The 21,617-nt window shown below is 43.1% G+C and overlaps 1 protein-coding gene across 2 annotated transcripts; it reads left to right on the top strand.

Moving 5' to 3' along the window:
• Positions 1-27: 27 nt before the first annotated feature.
• GNPAT (glyceronephosphate O-acyltransferase) lies at positions 28-21,578 on the top strand. Of its 2 annotated transcripts, none has more exons than XM_035108495.2 (16): positions 28-202; positions 4,749-4,937; positions 5,519-5,695; positions 7,220-7,349; positions 8,275-8,402; positions 8,659-8,734; positions 8,924-9,075; positions 9,888-10,018; positions 12,063-12,286; positions 14,615-14,860; positions 15,761-15,840; positions 17,995-18,135; positions 18,899-18,998; positions 19,091-19,184; positions 19,384-19,445; positions 21,014-21,578. In XM_035108495.2, exons 1-16 carry the CDS (start codon positions 152-154, stop codon positions 21,055-21,057), a joined length of 2,025 nt encoding a protein of 674 aa, XP_034964386.1. In that variant the 5' UTR covers positions 28-151; the 3' UTR covers positions 21,058-21,578. The 2 variants fall into 2 exon arrangements, with proteins under 2 accessions (XP_034964386.1, XP_034964385.1); XM_035108494.2 differs by having other exon boundaries at positions 4,746-4,937.
• Positions 21,579-21,617: the final 39 nt, after the last annotated feature.

Below are 21,617 nucleotides of genomic sequence, written 5' to 3'. Positions count from 1 at the left end.
TACTCCCTCCTCCTGAAGTCTGCCGGGCAGGGAGGCGAGGAGGACGGGCGCAGGGGCGGGTTCATGGGCTCTGCCGGCCCCCGGAGGAGGGAGCCAGCTGGGAAGGAGAGAGCTTAGCCCAGGTAACGGCTGCCGGCAGGAGAAGCTGGCCATGGCGGCTGCAGTGGGTGGCGCCGCCCGGCGAGGGACCCCCATGTACTCGGTAAGTGCCTCCTGTCCCCTCAGCGGCGGCGCTGCTCCTCCGTAGCTGGCAAGGGCTGGGGCGGCATTGTGTGCTGGGAAGCCCGGTGGGAAAAGGAGAGCGGCTGGGCCCTGCTTCCTCGTCAGGGCTTGGAGGGAGACGCGGCCGCCCCTCTCTGACCCCTCCGCGTGAGTCTCCGCGTCCTCTTGGTCGTGGGCAGAAGGTCCGCGCGATGATAGGCAGGTTGCAGTTCGTCAGGGTGCATGCTGTTTCAGTGCAGGAACACGGGGAAAGGAAGACGGGGAACTGCACCTGCTGCATTGCTGCCTACCTGGCAGCTGTTCGGGGCCCACCGCTCCACGCCATAAAAAGCAGACAGCCCTCGCGTGGAACCCGCCTGCTCATGTGCCAGGCATGCTCACTGCGCTGTCACAGCACAGAAGTGCAAGGTCTTTTGTGCATGGGCGCTGATATCCCGAAAGAAAGAATCGTTGTCCGGTTAGACTAGAGACATTAATATGTTGAAGCCTTTTTGGCATGGTGGCTTGAAGATAGGGTCTCTGTATGGCAGGGCTGTGAGTTTGGTTGCTAGGGTAAATAAGTGTTTTTAACTTGGGAGGAAGCTCCACTGAACTGTCACTTTGGCTGGCGCCCCACCGCCTTCCCTCATCTACTGTAAAGCCTGTAAGCCTCTTTCCCTTCGCCCGGAGCAGATAGCTTTGGTAAACTCTTGTGCCGGGAATAAACCTGAGCTATGCGGACACAACTGATTTGAACAATCTCAGGCAGCAGGGGTTGCACAGGAATGGGGATCCAGGCTGCTTCTTTGATCATAAGGGTTTGGTTTTTTTACTGTGTTGAAGGAAGGTGGACAGTGCTGTCTTAAAAGGGAAGTGTGCATTTTCTTCCTACAGTCCCTATCCTGCTGCAGAACATAAACCAGTGCTGCAGGTATTACTGAATTTTGCGGTAGTATGTTTCACTCAGTTTTATTACACTTGAACTTGTATGTACACTTGCAACAGTCCTTCAAATAGCTGGCTTATCAAGATGCTAAAAATTCCCCTTCCTTGAAATGTAGGAGTAATAATAATTTATTATTTATACCCCGCCCATCTGGCTGGGTTTCCCCAGCCACTCTGGGCAGATTCTAACAAAATATTAAAGTACAATGGTCTGATAAACATTTAAAGCTTCCCTAAACAGGAGGAGATACCTCTACAGACCAGTGCTTATAATTGGTAGAAATCCTAATGCAGGGGTCAGCAAACTTTTTCAGCTGTGGGCCGGTCCACTGTCCCTCAGACCTTGTGGGGGGCCGGACTATATTTTGGAAAAAAATATGAACTAATTCCTATGCCCCACAAATAACCCAGAGATGCTTCTTAAATAAAAGGACACATTCTACTCATGTAAAAACACCAGGCAGGCACCACAAATAACCCAGAGATGAATTTTAAATAAAAGGACACATTCTACTCATGTAAAAACACACTGATTCCCGAACCATCTGCGGGCAGGATTTAGAAGGCGATTGGGCCGCATCTGGCCCCCGGGCCTTAGTTTGGGAACCCCTGTCCTAATGTGTAATGTAGTACTGCCAACCACACCTCAGAACCTCCCATTGTTCTAGGCACATTTTGCGACAGGGAATTTCATTAACGTGAGCAGTTTCTGAGCTCTGGGCACAGTACTACACCTAAGATTTCAGATTTAAACTGCAGAGTGGAAGGAAAGGAGGGCTTTTTTCTGCCTCCCCACTTCCAGCTACTATCTGAAGACTGGAAAATAGACCCTCTTAAGAATATTGGGGGGAGGGGTAAGGCAGGGGAAGGACTAGACCATGTGAAAAATGAAGATAATATTCTAGCTGCAGTTCATTCATTTTCAGCTTTGTATTCTTGTTATAAAAAAGTGAACCTAGACATTCCATTGTTGCGCCCATAACCTAGGTTTAAGGTGCCATTTAGCTCCTAGCTTTCATATCTCAGTTTCAAACACTGCTCAGAACCAATTGAGAATAGAGAAGGCTGCATTCTCATGAGAATAGTTTGTCCGTTTGGTAACAGATGAATCTGTAGTAACCAAAGAAACTTGCACTCCTTACAGCTAGTTCTGTATCTTTGGATTTTTTAATTACAAACTCCACTTATTTATAATTCCCTGTTCTCAGTGCTCTGTCAAAGAAAATTCCCACAAAAAAGAAGCCGAAGTGGGGTGGTATTAGTGACTAGTGCCATCCTAGAATAGGGAGCTTAATGTCAAAGGCTTAAACTACAGCAAGCCAGGAAAGTTGCTAAAGTAGCTCCTATGTACTGCCTTGCCTTAGTCCTTTCTTTATGTTAATGGCAGTATGGTGGTGCTTTAATGGATCCAGTCATCTAGGCTGGCTTTTTGAAAATCATTTTCTTTCAGATTGCATTGGGATGTGTGCACATGTGTTATGGGCACAAAGTTATTTATTCCTGCAATGCAGGGGATTGGACTAGATGACCCAACTCTACAATTCTATGATTCTATGCTGGAGCCTTTTTTTTCATCAGATAAGCCAATCAGTAGGGGGGGGGGAGAAAGGATTTTCTATATCAGTTGCAAGTTTTGCCTCCAGTATGTCTCTTGTGCAGTGTTGTTCTTGTCTGGAGCAGGAAGCCTGACAGAGCAATCCTACTCAGACTGAGTTCTGTAGGACTTGCTCCCATGGAAGCTTGTACAAGATTGCAGTCTTAGTCCTGTGCCACCCCTTCCTAACCATGTGCCCCCAGTGCTAGTGTAAGAATTCCTATAGATGCAGAACAGAGCCATGCACCTATGTTGGCTATACTTCAACATAGACCTGAAGATACTGGGGGTTCAACAGTGTGAGTAGCACGTTTGAGTACGTATGCATCTCATGCTGGGTTGAGGAAGCCACTATTGGATAATGTATATATGGACACATTTGAAGCATTCTTATAGAGTCACACCACTGATGCATCTAGCCTGGTACTATCAGTTCTGCCTGTCTGTCCAAGATTTCAGGCAAGGATCTTCTCCCAGCTCTGCTGTCTGGGATTCTCTTAACTGGGAATGCCACTGTTTGCACTTAGGGATCTTCTCTATCCAGTATGTGCACTCTCCCACTGAGCTACTGTGCCTTCCCAAGGGATGCAGGTTAATCTGTAAATCTTCTTTCATTGACACACACACAACAATTTGAAATGCACAGTTCTCCTATATGTAGAAATCGGTGCATTTGTTGTTTTAGTACACTTATGGCAATGAGGTCACTGACAGTTATTGGCTGAATTGGTGTAGACATTCCAACTTGTGAATGTTCCAAACTGCCCATGGGACAATGCTGCCTCAACGCTTTCAGGGTGGAGAAAGGCTTTGAAGAAACTCCACTTGAGGTCAGTAGGGGCTGTATGCTATGGTGGGGAGGGAGAGGGACCGCCAAATGGACATGGAACAAAACTGATGGACAGATAAAGAGGTACTCAAGGAAACAATTGACAATGGAGAGATGGAAATGAGGGAGAAAATAGGACAGAGGCAATGCATAACATTAAGGGAGGTAGAAGCCAAAGGATTTGTGTATGTATGCAATTGACAAGAAGGAAGTGGATATGCAAAGGATGATTTGGAGAGCTTGGGGACTGTGGGTAGCATTGGGTTGCTAAGACTATAGTTAGATTCTGGTACTCTTTTAATATTTGTATAAAAGGGGAGTGTTACCAATTGTACCTTGTATTTTCATGGCAGCATTTGTTACCAGATGATAACCCTTATGGACAATAAAGACCATGTGAAGAACTGAATTTGCCATACTGATTTAAACCAGCCAGCCAGCTCCTTGATCGTAAAACTCAGCTATTAAGCCTTGTGGCTCATTTGTGTAGGCTGAACTCTAATTAAATAAAAGCAAATATTACAAAATGATTTCATGATGGCAGAGATAAGGGATTTCATGATAGTAAAGTTACTGGATTTCATAATAGCAGAGATAAAGGATTTCATGATAGCAGAGATGTTGCTAATTGTACATTTTACTATCGTGACACCATTTTCTCTGACAAACCTCAGAAAGCTATTTAGGCTGCAGTCCTATACACAGTTGGAGGGATGCAAGTGGCGCTGTGGTCTAAACCACTGAGCCTAGGGCTTGCCGATCGGAAGGTTGGCGGTTCGAATCCCCACAACAGGGTGAGTTCTCGTTGTTCAGTCCCAGCTCCTGCCCACCTAGCATTTCGAAAGTGCAAGTAGATAAATAGGTACCGCTCCGGTGGGAAGGTAAACGGCGTTTCCGTGCGCTACTCTGTTTCGCCAGAAGCAGCTTAGTCATGCTGACCCGGAAGCTGTCTGCGGACAAACGCCAGCTCCCTCGGCCTATAGAGCAAGATGAGCGCGCAACCCGAGAGTCGTCCGCAACTGGACCTAACGGTCAGGGGTACCTTTACCTATACACAGTTATGAGGGAATAAGTCCTGTTGACTTTATAAGGACTTAACTTTGGAGTAGATGTGCATGAGATTGCACTGTGCATGGATTAAGTTACTGTCTGATTCTTCATTCATTATGTTCCCAGCAGAAAAACCTCACATCAAAGAAAAAAGATGACTTTGAAGATATCTTGGAAGAGAGGCGGCAATCCAGTGACCTCAGATATGCAATGAAATGCTACACACCTGTTGTTTATAAAGAACTTTCTCCCTGTAAGCCAAGTGCCATTAAAACCATTGTTCTGCAGTCTGAACAAGTTCAATATGTCATCAAACAGGTGAGTAAAAAAATTGTTCTTACTTTAGAAGTTAATGTATTTGTAGGTCTTCTTTGAGCAGCACCCTTTTTTACTACCAGTTTTTTTTCTACCCATGAGGCTATTGCTTTGATTTTCTCAGGCTAGAATTTTGTTTCTTTTCTTTCCGTTGTAGTAGAACGGAATTGCACAATCATTTATACTGTTTTCTATGTCCTGCTCAGGTGGAGGTGGTCTTTTCAGCTGAGAGAGTTTTATTGGATCGGCCTTTGCATGATTTGTGTAATTCATATGTGCTTTCAAATGGATTGTTTCAGGGATTTATAACTTTATCAGCAGGTGGGGCCTTCCCCATAATTGTATTTCCATAAAAGAGAAGGGTTACCCTATTTTATTTGTGCTAGTCACACAGCTCAATTAAGCCTCAAGGCATAATTTCATTTACACCTGCACTTGTAGTTCTTGCTGCAAGAGAGTAAACTTCTTCAACAATTCTTACTTGCCACATACAAAGCAATTATAGGCCACCGTGTGCCAAACAATCTTCAAAATGTCAGAGACTTTTGGTTTTTATTCACTACTGCTCTTCATCTTTCACATAGCTATCAAAAGATACAGGTGAATCACCTGACATCATACAAGAAGAAGCAGCAGAAATTCTGGATGAGATGGCGCATAGCATGCATATGGGAGCTATACGGTTTTTTGCTTTCACACTGAGCAAAATATTTAAATCCCTTTTCAAGAGCATCTGTGTGAATGAAGATGGCATGCAGAAAGTAAGTACGTGTATGAAGGCATATGGAAACAGCTAGAACTCTTAATACCATTACAATTCGAATGAATCTTTGTGGCCATGCAGACTGTAGTAACCACATTATAGTGTGACAGTATGACATATTGATTGTCCCTGGGGTGGCCTTTTCAGAACCCTTGGGTTGTAGCCACAATTAAAGAATTACCATGTTCATGGGGGAATCACCAAGCCCTGTGTAATTGGACCAAAAAGCCTATCTAGTCCAGCTTCCTGTTCTCACAGTGGTCAACCAGATGCCTATGAAAAGCCCACACTAGGGACATGTCTGCTGCAGTGCTGCCCAGCAGCTGGTGGTATTCAGAGGCGTACTGCTTCCAACCCTGAAGGTGGCACATAGCTATCAGAGCTAATAGCCACTGGGAGCCTTATTCTCCATGATCTTTACCTTAAGATGTATAAAAAATGACTAAGGAAAAATGTTTTTTATTTGTAGAAGCACCTTTTCCATTTTCTCTCTCTCTCGTATCAGCTTTTGATATGCAACTATCAACAAGCATTAGTTTGTACAAATTTTCGTGCCAAACAGGTTGTTTTTCGAATCTGCGCAGCGAGATGAGCTTCCGTTGCTCTGTCCCAGCTCTTGCCAACCTAGCAGTTCGAAAGCACACCCGCGCAAGTAGATAAATAGGTACTGCTGCAGCAGAAAGGTAGACGGCGTTTCCGTGCGCTCTGGCACTTGTCACGGTGTTCCGTGTGCCAGAAGCGGTTTAGTTGTAGTGGCCACATGACCCAGAAAGCTGTCTGAGGACAAACGCTGACTCCGTCTGCCTGAAAAGCGAGACGAGTGCTGCACTCCATAGTCAAATTTGACTGGGCTTAACCGTCCAGGGGTCCTTTACCTTCTTTTTTTTTAACTTTTGAATATAAAAAAATTGTGCTATTGCAGGCCTTTGCATGCATGTCATCTTTTTATGCAATCCCAAGCAATCTGTGAGAGATATACATCCTCTAACAATATATACATCCTCGAACAGCTGTATATATCCTCTAACAATATTTCTCTAACAATTTTCCATATCCCCCCCCCTCCCCTGGAATTCCCTCATATTCCCATTTTGTTTTATTTCCATATTACTTACCCTGGGTGTCGTTTCCCAAAATTTTCCCAATACATATAATCTTACTTTTTGTTATATACAGTTGTGTTTGTTTATTCAAACCCTGCCAGTGAGCCCAATTCTTTATGTTGTTTCTTCATATATGTTGTAAATGGTTCCCATTCTCTTTTAAAGTCTTTTTTACCCTTTTCATGAAATTTATCTGTTAATTTTGCCAGTTCTGCATATTCCATAAGTTTCCCTTGCCATTGTTCTTTCATTGGTATTCCTTCTGTCTTCCAGAAGACCTTAAATTTATTATTCAATCATCTTCTCTAAGGAAAAATCTGAAATAGTTGCACAGTATATTGTGGTCATGTGATGAAATTAAAGAAAAAGACAACTCAAGATTCCTTCATAGTGATAAATGGCATTTTGTTCTTCATTAGTTACAACAGGCAATACAAGAGCATCCCGTTGTTCTGCTGCCCAGCCATCGCAGCTACATCGATTTTCTCTTACTGTCTTATGTGCTGTACACCTATGACTTGGCTTTGCCTGTCATTGCTGCAGGAATAGGCAAGTATTTCCTTTTAAGCAAAAGATTCTTAAAATAGCCAGAATTTTGTAATGGCGCAATCCAGATTGGCCAACGTGAGCGTGGATCAGACTGTTATAAATGTGTGTGTTGGTCATCTTACTGTGCTTGCAATATCTCCCATGGATTTGTACAAGCAAGGAGGCTGCACAAGTTCAGGCCAAAAATTTGAGAAGGAACTGATGAATGCAGGGATTCCTTGATCCCCCGGTAGGAGGGAGAATAGCCCGTCCCGAGGGAAATCGTAGTGGATTTTGTTCTTGAAAACCTGTGAATGGGATCACCAGTGTGAAGATCACCCTTTCTGCTCTTCAAGATAGTTCTCTATTACAAGTAGGAGTGTTAATAAACTTGAAGCCATTATGATAAGCATTTAAAATGTAAGATGCAATTATGCATGTCATTTATCAAAGGCTTATGTGCATTGACACAACCAGTAGAAAACCAGGGTAGAATACCAAGGCTTCCATAACACAAACCCCTTACAATAGCAAGCCCATTGATTTCATTGGGTCATAGCCAAAGGAGTGCCAGCAGACCTGCAGTGGTGCAAAGGATGTGCACTAGCTCCACACACCCCACCATCTCCAAAGCATCTTCCAATCCTCTGCAGCTGATTTTGGGGGCCCATAGGGGGCTACAGACGAAGAGAGAAGGGAAAGTTCCATTCCACTAGTGTATGTCCTTTGCACTAGCAGAACGGGAATTCTACGACTTAGTTGTATATCACCGTATGAATACTATATAATTTGCTGCCAAATTCTATCCTCTAAATATATTTTTGAAATTTTGTTTCTGATATGCTACCCACACAAGCGGTTGGCCAAATCCCTTTGTGTTTTGCATTTATTTACCACTTTGAAACACCGATTGACTAATTGCTAATCTATTCTGTGCCTCTGCTAGATTTCTTGGGAATGAAACTGGTCGGTGAGCTGCTACGAAAATCAGGTGCCTTTTTTATGCGACGTACATTTGGTGGTAACAAACTCTACTGGGCAGTGTTTGCTGAATATGTGAAAACTATGTTAAAGGTAAATAGCTTTTAAAATTCCTGTTATTTTATGTTGAGTTTTAATACTTGCTCAGGTTTACTTTATTTCTTTATTTGTGGTGAATGCCACATTTGGTTATATTTGATGTTTGACCCAAGTAGCTGCTATTTGAAAACATGCTTTTTTTCATTTTTTAAAAATAAACACCACTTAGATTACTTACTTAAAAACGAGTTAATAGATTTCCCTTGTATTTGCTAATGGTTACATTTTTGTCTCTTTTTTTGCCCTAAAGAATGGATACGCTCCCGTTGAATTTTATCTTGAGGGGACAAGAAGCCGCACAGCAAAGACTTTGACTCCAAAGTTTGGTATGTTGGTCAGAAAATTACAGCCTTTGTCGCAGAAATAGACGATTTATGCTCAGAAGTGAGCCATGTGTTCAGCACAAATGGCATGCTGGAAACTTATCATGCGCTCTATAAACAATCTTGATTTAATTCTCGCATGACTTTTATGCATTTCTTTTTGTACTAAATAACATAATTTTCTTCTTACAGGTCTCCTCAATATTGTGATGGATCCTTTCCTTAAAAGGGAAGTGTTTGACATTTACCTTGTCCCAATCAGTATCAGCTACGAGAGGGTATTGGAAGAATCCCTTTACGCACGCGAACTTTTAGGAGTTCCTAAACCAAAAGAATCTACATCGGTAAGAAAGCAGTTTCAAATTATTGCAGTCCAATGGATGGAATTTTGGGCATTTATTCTGGATTCATATCTTGCTGGGCCTTAAATTCACTGTGGCCTTGTTTGGTCATAATGCTACACAATGGTTGACAATTACAAGAACTGGTCACCACAAGTCTTGGACTCGCTTGTTACTCTCTCCGCCTTCGATGTAGCTACAAGGAGGAATTTGGAAACTTTTGCTTCTGTTTTAAATTAAACTTAGCCTGCCATGACATCCAGACCTGGACAAACGAAGGTTAAGTATTGGTTTGTTGAAACAAGCTAACTGCAAGCCATATGGGTACACCCATCATTCGTCATAATTGAAGTAAACCCATTTAAATCAGTAGGATTAGTTTACTTAAAGTCCATTATTTTTAATGGGTCAACTCTGAGTAGATTCTCATTGGCTGCAACCTATATTTTATGAAGTTGCTTTATTTTAACAAACAATAGTTAAAAATCTGTAACTGTAAAAGAAGCAGCAACTTCTGGTGCTCTTTTTGCACCTGTGGCTTGTAGGAGGTGGATGCATGCAAACCATGACTTAGTGTTGCATTTAAACATTGCCTGGCTGTCATCAGCAATTTCCTACCTCAATCCCAGTTTCCCTCGTATAGAAGAGCAAAAAATAGTCATGTTCCTTAAGGTTGTGAGGATGAGTAGGCTAAGAATCCTAAGGTAATCAGAAAATTGCAAACAGATGCTATAAAAGGTATGATAAAATAATAAATGTAGTATATCTGCATGTATCTTTGCTGTTGCACATGTCTCAAGTTTTATCCTTTATAGGGACTCTTGAAAGCCAGGAAAATCCTGAATGAAGATTTTGGAAGCATACACATATTCTTTGGACAGCCTGTATCACTCAGATCATTGGCAGCTGGGAGAATCGATACCTGTTCATTTAACTTGGTTCCAAGGTATTACAATGTACTATATATATATATAATATTTTACTGTATTAGACAAGTCTATTAGATCATTCATTGGTCCTATCTTCAGCCTTGGTCAGATATCAATGTTTGAGGGGCATTACAGTGTGAATACATCATGAGGATAAAGGTAAAGGGACCCCTGACCATTAGGTCCAGTCGTGACCGACTCTGGGGTTGCGCGCTCATCTCACATTATTGGCCGAGGGAGCCGGCATATAGCTTCCAGGTCATGTGGCCAGCATGACAAAGCCGCTTCTGGCAAACCAGAGCAGCACATGGAAACGCCGCTTACCTTCCTGCTGTAGCGGTTCCTATTTATCTACTTGCATTTTGACGTGCTTTCAAACTGCTAGGTTGGCAGGAGCTGGGACCGAGCAACGGGAGCTCACCCCGTCACAGGGATTCGAACCGCCGACCTTCTGATCAGCAATCCCTAGGCTCAGTGGTTTAACCCACTGCACCACCTGGGTCTGCTCCCAAAATAAAGCATTCCTGAACTCATTTATTACTTCCTGTAGATGTTAATACTGTTCAATGAGCATACTTCACTTTGTTAATATGAACTTCAAAATATTGTTACTTAAGCACCCCCAGCTGTTGTTGCTGCTGCTGCTGCTATTATTATTCACCCACCATTTGGGACCCGTAGGCACATTTGGAGTTTTGAGAGAGTGGCATATGGGCACTACCCTTTTGAGTTGTTTCTCTTCTCCCACACCCCAGGTTACTTCCGTTCCAGAGGAAGTGTGCATTTGTGTGTGTGAGCGCACACACACATGCTCTCTCTGTTTTTTTTCCCTATGAGGTCCAGGTAAAAGTTGGATCTAGTTGAGTGAAAACAGGTCCTCTTGAATTGGCATGATTTTACACAAGGTCTTTTAAAAAAAATCAAATAAAAATGTATAGACTTCATTCCAGTGACGTTCCTAGCCCAGTTGGTACCGGGGCGGCGCCTGTGCAGCACCCCGTGCTGACTGCGCATGTGCCGGATCCAGCGCATGTGCAGTCAGCACGGGATGCCGCTGTAGTGCGGCGGCTCCAAGGGGTGCCACTGGCGTGCGACGGCCCGTTACAGGGTGATGCATGCCAGCGGCACCCCGCAATAACAACAACAACAACAATTTATTATTTATACCCCGCCCATCTGGCTGGGTTTCCCCAGACACTCTAGGCGGCTTCCAACCGAATATTAAAAACAGTACAGCATCAAACATTAAAAACTTCCCTAAACAGGGCCGCCTTCAGTTGTCTTCTAAAAGTAAAATAGTTACTTATTGCCTTGACATCTGCTGGGAGGGCATTCCACAGGGCAGGTGCCACTACCGAGAAGGCCCTCTGTCTGGTTCTCTGCAACTTGGCTTCTCGCAACGAGGGAACCGCCAGAAGGCCCTCGGTGCTGGATCTCAGTGTCCGGGCTGAATGGTGGGGGTGGAGACGCTCCTTCAGGTATACAGGACCGAGTCCGTTTAGGGCTTTAAAGGTCAGTACCAACACTTTGAATTGTGCTCGGAAACGTACTGGGAGCCAGTGTTATGTGGTCTCGGCGGCCACTCCCAGTCACCAGTCTAGTTGCCGCATTCTGGATTAATTGCAGTTTCCGGGTCACCTTCAAAGGTAGCCCCACGTAGAGCGCATTGCAGTAGTCCAAGCGGGAGATAACCAGAGCATGCACCACTCTGGCGAGACATTCTGTGGGCAGGTAGGGTCTCAGCCTGCGTACCAGATGGAGCTGGTAGACAGCCGCCCTGGACACGGAAAAAAAGCACTGGATTTTCAAATTGTATGGTTCAGTCAATGGCAGACTGGTGTGATCTGTGATTTGAAGGTATTGCTTGCCGGGGTGGGGGTGAGGTGGGGTGGATTCCATGAAAAAATAAATGCAATTTTACAGGTCCCACACTCAAAGGCACTCGGAGGTCCTGTGGGATGCATGGAAGATCCTTTGCAAAAAGAAATTTCACAAAAGCAAACAATCTATAAGGGAATACAAAACTTTGAATGCCTTTGCTCACTAGACTTTTCCTTCTAGGCATATTCCCCAAAAGCCATCTGAGGAAATCCAGGAATTTGCCTGTGATGTAGCCTACAAAATGGAACTCCTACAAATAGAAAACATGGTTCTGAGCCCATGGATATTAGTTGCTGCTGTCCTACTCCAGAATTTACCAGCCATAGATTTTCAGCTTCTGGTTGAAAAGACACTTTGGCTAAAAGGTTTAACTCTGACATTTGGAGGATTCCTTGATTGGCCTGGTATGCAATGAACATTGTACACACATTTCCTTTTCTGAGAGCAATGTAGCTTGTGTTACTTTTTATGTGTTTGGGAACAGTGGGAGGCTAGAATTTTCCTTTTAGGACTTTAAAACCAGTCTGATTCCCCCCCCCCCCTAAATACATGAATGTTACTACAGCATATGATTACTGTCCTTCCTCAATACAAAAAAGATTTGAAAATTGCAGGAAAGATTACTTATTTGTGGTGACCATCTCAATTATAAAAGAGAACAAGACATGCTGGAAAGCAAGGTTTTAAAAAACAAAACAAAACCATCAACACAAAACGCACACACAACAACTGGGAGGCAAGGTTAAGCAAGAGCCCTCCCACTAGGGCCTTACCCGATTGTGCTGATTTTATGTTGTTTGAGCCTTGAAGCTGGGATGGGACACAGTCTAATTGAGGCATGTGTGGCAGACATCACCTTGCCAACAAAGGTCCGTATAGTTAAAGCTATGGTTTTCCCAGTAGTGATGTATGGAAGTGAGAGGTGGACCATAAAGAAGGCTGATCGCCGAAGAATCGATGCTTTTGAATTATGGTGCTGGAGGAGACTTTTGAGAGTCCCATGGACTGCAAGAAGATAAAACCTATCCATTCTGAAGGAAATCAGCCCTGAGTGCTCACTGGAAGGACAGATCGTGAAGCTGAGGCTCCAATACTTTGGCCACCTCATGAGAAGAGAAGACTCCCTGGAAAAGACCCTGATGCTGGGAAAGATTGAGGGCACAAGGAGAAGGGGACGACAGAAGATGAGATGGTTGGACAGTGTTCTCAAAACTACGAACATGAGTTTGACCAAACTGCGGGAGGCAGTGGAAGACAGGAGTGCCTGGCATGCTATGGTCCATGGGGTCATGAAGAGTTGGACACGACTAAACGACTAAACAACAACATGGCAGACATACAATACCAGTGTCTTGCCATGACTGCTCAAGGAGCCATGTGGTTCAGGGCAGGAGAGGCAATGCAAAAATGAAAAATACCTGAGCTTTGAAGCCATAATAATTTTGAGCTGGAATACGAGGTTCTTGTAGTTTGCCAGCCTCCATAAGTCATTTATTAATTGGTCGCTATAAATAAGGTTCACAAAGGCTGAAAGTATACAATTGATGCTCTTATCTTGTGGTAATAGGGGTCTTCTCTTTCTCCCACGTTCACATTTCCATCTTTCACCTGATCATAAGCCTGCAGTTCTCTTAATTTTGAAGAAGCTCTGATTGCTTTTACTACTTTGCAGTGCAGTGGAATATGAAGGGTACTTAACTTTGTGCTAGACACAGTGGTCTGAAAATAGGATATTTTCCTGTTTTCCTGTTCGAGGAAGGCATATAATAATTATATGCCTTTTTAAAGTTGCCAGTTTAGAAATCTCTTTGTCCTTACCAGCTTCCACCCTCTTCCAAATTCTGCCTCCACTCAGAATGGTTACCTGCCAGCTCTCTCATCCGCCTGTTTCCCCAACCTTTCTCAAACTTAACAAGTTGTAGGGTGAGGTTGGGGAAGGAGAACAATAGCCAAAGACCACTTCACAGCTGTTCCAGCATTACCAGTGTGAATTCTGAGGACTGCAGTTGTTTGTTCTTCCTAAGTCATTGAACAGAGTCCTCATCGGCAATGGAGGATCCAAAGATGCTCTGAAGCTTTCACCTTAGAGAACTGGAAACTTAGGATTATTATTTTTTGCAAGATACTCCAGCTGCTTGTTTTTTCTCCTCCTCCTCTTCCTCTACCTCCCCATCCCAGCAACTTAGTAAAATTGTGAGTGCATGGGAAGTAGGGCTAGTGATAGTGGGACCTAGGAAGGTAGGAACATAAGGAAGTGTTGTGGTTCAGTGGCGAGGCACCTGCTTTTCATGCAAAAGGTGCCAGGTTCAACCCCTGAAATCTCCAGGTAGGAGTGGGAACGTCACCTGTCTGAAAATGCTGGATAGCTGCTGCCATTCACTGTAAGTCATACTCAGTTTGATGGACCAGTGGCCTAGCTCAGCTTCCTATGTTCCTCAGGGGAGGAACTCCCCTAGACCAGCTATTCTGAGCCTTTGGGAAGAATTGTCAGAAAACGCTTGGACGGCTCCTTCTGAGGATTCTCAAAAGAAAAAAGAAAAAAAAAAGACTAAGAAAGGCACAGCCTGCTCTGAATGAGACAGGCACATTTTGCCCATCACTAGCTGAAACAATTCAAAATAAAAAAAATACCTTCATTAGCACCTTTCCTTGGTATTTCCCCTGAAAAATTCAAAGCTAAAATAAGAGATGGTGTCAATTTTGGCATTTATTCCCAATTTGTCTTTTCCTAGATAATCTGTGTGCTAACAAAGCGGTGCGATCCAGTCTTGCTCTACACTCCAACATTGTGAGCCTTGTCAACGGGCAAGTGGTTCTCAATGACAAAGAAATGGAAGCTGGCGGTACGGAAGAGCTTGTCTTTAAGCAAGCGCTCGCCATCCTCATGTGTGGGTCCTACAGGAACCAACTGCTCAACGTCTTTGTGCGACCAGCCCTTGTAGCACTTGCATTGCAAATGACACACTGTTCTAGAAAAGGTAAATTCATTGTCTAATACAGCAAATCTGTAAAGCCACAAATCATCTCCTATTATTCAGTTATGTCATTTGCTAAACAGGCTAGTGATGAGATTTTTGGAGCTATTCCCTTGTCCCCCAAGCATTTTATGTTAGACAGAGCAGGTCTGGATGAACTACAGATTGGGAAAGGGTATAAAGAGCATTTTGTGCATGCTCCTTTTCCTGTGCTCTGTATTAGGGTTTATGTCTTATCTATCCCTCTTTCTTAAAACATATAAATAGATTGTTCAGATATTTAGCACAATTATAAAGTGCTTTCCCATATTTTAAGCTGTACTGGAAGCTGGCAAGTTAATGCACCCAATATGCCAATTCACCATGATATAATGTTCATCATGCATGCAGACTAGTTAGTGTAAATAAAATGTGAAGCTTATATTAGCTTGCAGTTCATGAAGGTAATGCCCAGCGGCTCTCTGTGGTTATAGCAGCTTCACTTCCCGTGACCTGACTAACTTGGTCATGCTTCAAAGCATCCTTAATTTAATAGCTATGACGTGTGCCAGTGAACTGTCTTTGTTTGGTGAACTAATTCTGCAGTAGCTGTTGATTGAAGGGGATGGTGCATGCCCTGGCAACTTCCATTGCATAATTTAGTGTTAAGGTTAACCGCAATCCATCAACAACAATTCTGGTTTGTGAAATCCCCTGTCATTTCAGTAGACTTTCCGCAGAAGTAGCTTCTGATGATTGCACCTACCAAGTGACTGCCATTCTTGTGTACATGTTCAGTTTTTATGCCATCGTTTAACATACATTATGATCTTAAAAAATGAGCACCTTGCAGACATCCTCTTTTAATAGTGAAACACTTTGAAAAAAGGGTTTATTCATGGGCAATGGCATTTTGTTTTCCAGAGGAAGTTTATAGCAATTTTGCTTTCTGGCGTGATGTCTTCTCTGACGAGTTTATATTCTTTCCTGGAATACCCCTGAAGGTAATGTATTGTGTACAGTCCTGGTAGCTTAATATCTACAGGAGTTTCTCATGACTTCACTAAATAGTGAAGTTTCATGTGAATAGAGAGAGGGATCTTGAAGCTGTTATGATCTGCTGGTAGCATTTTTGGCTGTAATTTCCCCCTGCTTTTTGAGTGAGTTTTTGATATGCTATTCCCTCTTTTCCTTGAAGCAACATGGCCAAAACCCACTCCCATCAAGCATTGCCAGTGGCCAGGGATGATGCGAGTTGGAGTCTATCATCATCTGGAGGACATCAGGTTCCTCATCCCTGTTCTATTGCTTCTCATAAAATGACATCATCTATAATGTTTTAAGGTGTTATGACTTCCTTTTCTGTAAAACCAAAACTATGCAATGTCATGTTATAGCCTCATTCTAGATGTCACAACCTAATTTTTACACATACACCTGAAAGAGCTTGACAACTAACAATTTGAAACTTTAACGGTCTGAAACTTAAAATACAGTATATATTTTAACGGGTGGCATATACACCTTGTGTGTACGCAAACACACACCACATTTATCTTTGCTTCTCTATTACCAGCATTTTATCACTGACCTTGCCACACTGTTCTGTCCTTCCAACATATCTGGAGAATTTCAGTTCACTATCCCTACTCACATCCCGAGCAAAGATGGGAAACCTGTGGCCCTCTAGATGTTGTTGGACTGCAACTCCCATCAGCCCCAGCCAGGATGGCAAGTGGGCATGGATGATGAGAGATGTAGTCCAATCTGGAGGATCACCCATCCCTGCCTTACAGATGTGTCTTACTCTTCACTTGGGGTGGTGCTCCCCCTCCCACCCCTTGTTTTGGGCTGCTTTTATCTTTACATTTATGTTCTGTCCCATCATGAAACGGAGGAAGACCATTTTGGCTGTGCTAGAAGTGCATGAACAATTATTTTCTTCCTTCTTTTTAGTTTTTAACAAGGGAAGTCTGTTCAGCCCAAACTTTCTCCGATCTATCTTTCATGTGCCGTTCTTAATACAGCCATAATTACATACTACTCTGTGTTTCAATTTGCTCTTGTGTAAGCCCAATAACGAATTGTTTGCCCTCCACTCTGCCTCTTGGAAGGTCAGGTCTTCAACTGCACTTCATACACTCTCACTACAAAAACTCAGGAATGCTTGGCCATCTAAGAGTGCAGAGTGTTTGGTTCTAAGATGTTCAAGGAGCATCTATTTGAATTACAAATCCCAGCCTCTTAATCTTGATGTAGTGTGCAAAGTGCACAAACAAGTAGGACTATTTGCAGTTGTTGCGCAATGCAAACTGAGAATTAGCTTCTGCGGCTGGCTGGGAACAGCTGTTCCGTTGGAGCTAACTTGGTGCTAAAAAAACCAGGGGTGTAATACAGGCAACGTGGATTGCCTGATTGTAATGATTACTGTTAAGCAGATTGAGTTGTTTAAATTAAAGCAATTTGGAGCATAGATTTAAATGAAATTTCCCATTCTGAAATTCATACATATATATTTAACAAGCATGCATTCTAACTAGTTTCTCCAACAGTTAAAGTTTGGTTTTCAATTTGTGTTTTTATGTAACCTAAAGGAATAATTCAAAACTTTTGGTTGTGCTGTTGTTTGCAGAATTTTGTCTGCTTACAGACAAGACAAGCAGTGACAAATTATGTGGCCTCAGCTTTTATGGGCCAGAGTCCAGTACACAGATATTATTTTATTCAGATGGCAGGTTGTACAATACATGCATATGCTTGCTCTACTTGAGGGCCTGCAGGGAATTTTATAGGCCCAATTTCAGAGTGTGTATGCCTTGGCTGTCTTGCCTTGAAAAACTGGTTTTGATGTGTGTAACCAGACTCCACTGTATGCCATTAACTTTATCATGCATCAGATTTTTAGATAATAAAATTATATTACTGTTCTGATATCGCAAAGGAATCAGCTACCATAAAATGTTAAAAATCATCTGTCTTTGCTGCGACCATAGTAACCTTTTCATTGAGATACCATTTAGGTATAATTTGGAAGTTAGAAACAGACTTGAGATACGTTAGACCTATTTACTGGAGAAATACAGGTGTTGAATATCTGTAATTGTCTGCATGGCATTAAACCCACTAAAAAAAAATATCCAATTTTGTTTAATCCCCAGGATTTTGAAGAAGGTTGTTTCTTGCTTACAAAATGTGATGCAGTTCAAGTCACGTCCCAGCAAGTTTTCGTTACTGAGAAAGGAAGCAATATAATCTCTTTCTTGACAGCAATGTTCAAGCCTTTTGTGGAAGGTTACCAGGTACAAAATCAACTGCAGTGTTATTTTCACCAGTCTTTCTTCTATTCCTTTTGTGGGGAGTGACTTATTTATTAATATTTTGATGCTGGGGCCCACAGAGAAGGGACTTTGCTAGGATAAAAAAAAAGATAAATCAGAAAATCAGAAAATGGGAAGGACCTGTGGTGAAAATCTTAACATGTGGGTGTTTCTATAGAAGCAGGTGGCCTACATGCACCCTAAGCATCCTAAGAAAAAAGGTTAAAACTTGTTGCACAGATGTTACTAGAAGGCAAACAAACACATGTCCTCTCCCACTTACGGTTGCATCTCCTGATCGAGCTGACATTTAAAATTTAACTGGTGGTGTCATTTATTGAAGGAAGCAAAAATTGAATAAACAAGTTGAAATTGGTATTACCTGTGGAACGAAGCCCTGCTGTACAGCGCTTACAGCTCTGCTCCCCCTTGCCCTTGTGTGGGTTCCCATATGACAAACTGCTTTGAAACCCAAAGTGGCTTTCAAAAACAAACTGAGATATGGCATGAGGAACTTAGCATTCAAAGGGGGGGGGGGCGGGGGGAGATTCAATGCAGCTGCCCCTTGGAAGTAGCTCTTTAGAAAGCAGATCAACACTTTAAAAATGCTATGAAGTATTTTTCAACTCAGAATGTTACATTTGTATTACAAGTTTAGTTTTCCAATGACTATTCATGCAAGAGTGATTATCTTTGTGTTAATGTGCTTCTTAACCAAATATGTTAATGGGTTTTTCTCCATTAGATAATCTGTAAGTACCTTTTAAAGGAATCAAATGACACCTTTATGGAGAAGCAGTTTATATTTGGAGTCCGAAGCTTTGCTTCTGAGCTTCTCGAGGCAGGTGTGTGTTTTGTCTTTGGGTGATGCAATTCTTTACTTAGCACTTGGGGTAAAAGAACTGAAGCTTTAATTGCTCCCCTTTCTCCTGTTTAGGAAGCACACAGTGTTACGATGTCCTGTCCTCAGACATGCAGAAAAATGCTTTGGCAGCTCTCATGCGACAAGGTATTGCATCAAGAACGAAAATGTGAGTACAAAATTGTTGAGAATAAAGTTGGGGTATAAAGTCTCTTACAAATTATACAGATTGCACAACTAAGCAGTGCCAGAAATTCAGCAAGGAGGGTTGCCTGTCTAATCTCAGTCAGGAGGGGCTTCTGTAGGTTTGGACTCACAACACTGAATGCATTAATTATATGGCTCAGTTCTTGTCCTTTTCTCCCCAGGAGTGATGGATTCTCTTACACTGTAAGGAAAGAAGCTCTAAGTAAAACCGCAGGAATGTTTGGTAAGTGTCTCTGCTAATGGAGAGTACTATGAAATCTGAGGGAGATTTTTTGCCAAAGACTTTGCATGTGTCTTCTCCTCTTTTTGTTATTTCCCAAGTCAACAGTAGCTGAACAGTTTGTAAACTTCTTGCAAGAGTAGGAGCTGTTTTTCAAATGTAAAATGCTGCATGCTGAAAACTGGGCCCTTGCAATACAGTATTGTCTTGACAGACTCTCCATGGGCGTAGGCAGGGGGGGCAATTGCCCCCCCTAGAAGCAAAGGCTGAGGGGCGCAGCAGTGTGGCAGCCCCAGGCTCCCGCTCCCGGCGCGAAGCTCCAGAGTCGCGCAGGGAACGCGAGCCTGTGGCTGCGTCCTCCGCGCCTCCCAAGTCTTCGGAGGAGGCGGCCCCAGGCTCCCGCTCCCAACGCGAGCCTGGGGCCGCCTCCTCCGAAGACCAGGGTGGCGCGGAGGAGGCAGCCACAGGCTCGCGTTCCCGGCGTGACTCTGGAGCTTCGCGCCGGGAGCGGGAGCCTGGGGCCGCCTCCTCGGAAGACCTGGGAGGCGCAGGCCACGTGGCCCCGCCCACATTTCCACTGTGGCCCCTCCCCTCCCGCCCCTTGCCCCCGCCCCTTGCCCCCCCTAATTTTGATCCTGGCTACGCCCCTGAGACTCTCACCTTGTCAAATCATCTCTGACTCACAATACCTCATCGGAAATACAGACTGAGTGAATCATGTATGGTCTCCAAAATGTTAACACTCTCCATAGCATCTTTTATGGCCAAATCTGAGCTTAATAATTAGAATAGTTACAGTTGCATCCTGGAAATTTTAAAATACAGCATCTAAAATGCAGCTTCTCCTCCTCCTCCTCCTCCTCCTCCTCCTCCTCCTCCTCCTCCTCCTCCTCCTCCTCCTCCTCCTCCTCCTCCTCCTCCTCCTCCTCCTCCTCCTCCTCCTCCTCCTCCTCCTTCTTCTTCTTCTTCTTCTTCTTCTTCTTCTTCTTCTTCTTCTTCTTCTTCTTCTTACTATTTAGCTTAGAGGGGAATGCTTTTGGCCCTTCTGGCAGGGGCCTCAAACCATTCAGACTTTGTGTCTAGTTGCTGTGCGGGGAAAGGGAGAGGAAGAAGAGTATTTTTTGCAAGTGTAAATGGTTTTTATTGTTTTTTCGCAAATGGCCACTATAACATAAATCAGGGTTTTTTATTACATTTCAGCTGATTGCCTCTTGGCTTAACATTTTCAGGAGTATATGTCTGATACTCTTTAGTTTACCTTTAAGTTTTAAAAGTGATGGAAGTAATGATGGCAAAGACTTGCACTACAGCAGTGGATTTAGCAGCAGGTGTAGCAGCTGATTGCAAGCAGTTTTTGCTTGAACATGCCCTGCCTGCCCCAAGTTCCTTAATGGAGGCTCCTTTGCCTTTCCCATTCCAAAATTCCCATTCCTTCGAAACTCCGATTCCAAGAGGTAGTTTTGTAACAAATCCTTTCCCTGCATAACTTTTTGTCTTACTTCTTTAACAGCTTTTGCAAAGGAATGGTAGAGTGTTTCTCAGAACTAATGCACTCTGTATTCCTGTTACAGAATCTAGGATACCTGTAAGCAAACCGATGGCTGCAAGACTTTGAGCTCCTTGAGTGGCTTGCCTTATGCACACTAAAACTGTGAACGGCTGGAAGTAAGACAGATTATGAACAGGATGCTAACTGAAGGCTTAGGATACACTTCCCACCTTGAAATGTTACTACTGCTACATAATTGTGGGAGAAAACTCCTGACGTCCAGAATATTTCCATCACCGCTCAAAGAACTTGGTCAGCATTGATGGTTAACATTCTCTTTAATAAACGCCACTCCTTCTTTCACCCAGTTAGCATTTAACAGAATCACACTGTTAACATCTGGAATGTTTGCCATAAGGAAATTGTTGCTTTTATATAATTATTTTGTTGTTGTGAAGAAATGTAATTGAACAACTAAGGACATAGCATTAAAAACAATATTTAAGGAAAAGTATCATTGGCTGTTGTTGTACATAGGAAGAGATTATTTCATTCCTTTCAAGGATGTAATTCTCACAAAATGTCAATGCTGTAACCGTTTCTTCAGGTTTTGCATCTTTTAAGTATTAAAAACTAAGAATGGAATACTTTTGCTGCTTTCAACTGTTGCACACTTGGTGACTTCA

The sequence above is a fragment of the Zootoca vivipara genome, chromosome 3, assembly GCF_963506605.1.
Source record: "Zootoca vivipara chromosome 3, rZooViv1.1, whole genome shotgun sequence".
NCBI lineage: Eukaryota > Metazoa > Chordata > Lepidosauria > Squamata > Lacertidae > Zootoca > Zootoca vivipara.
This window is presented reverse-complemented; position numbering and strand designations above follow the sequence as displayed.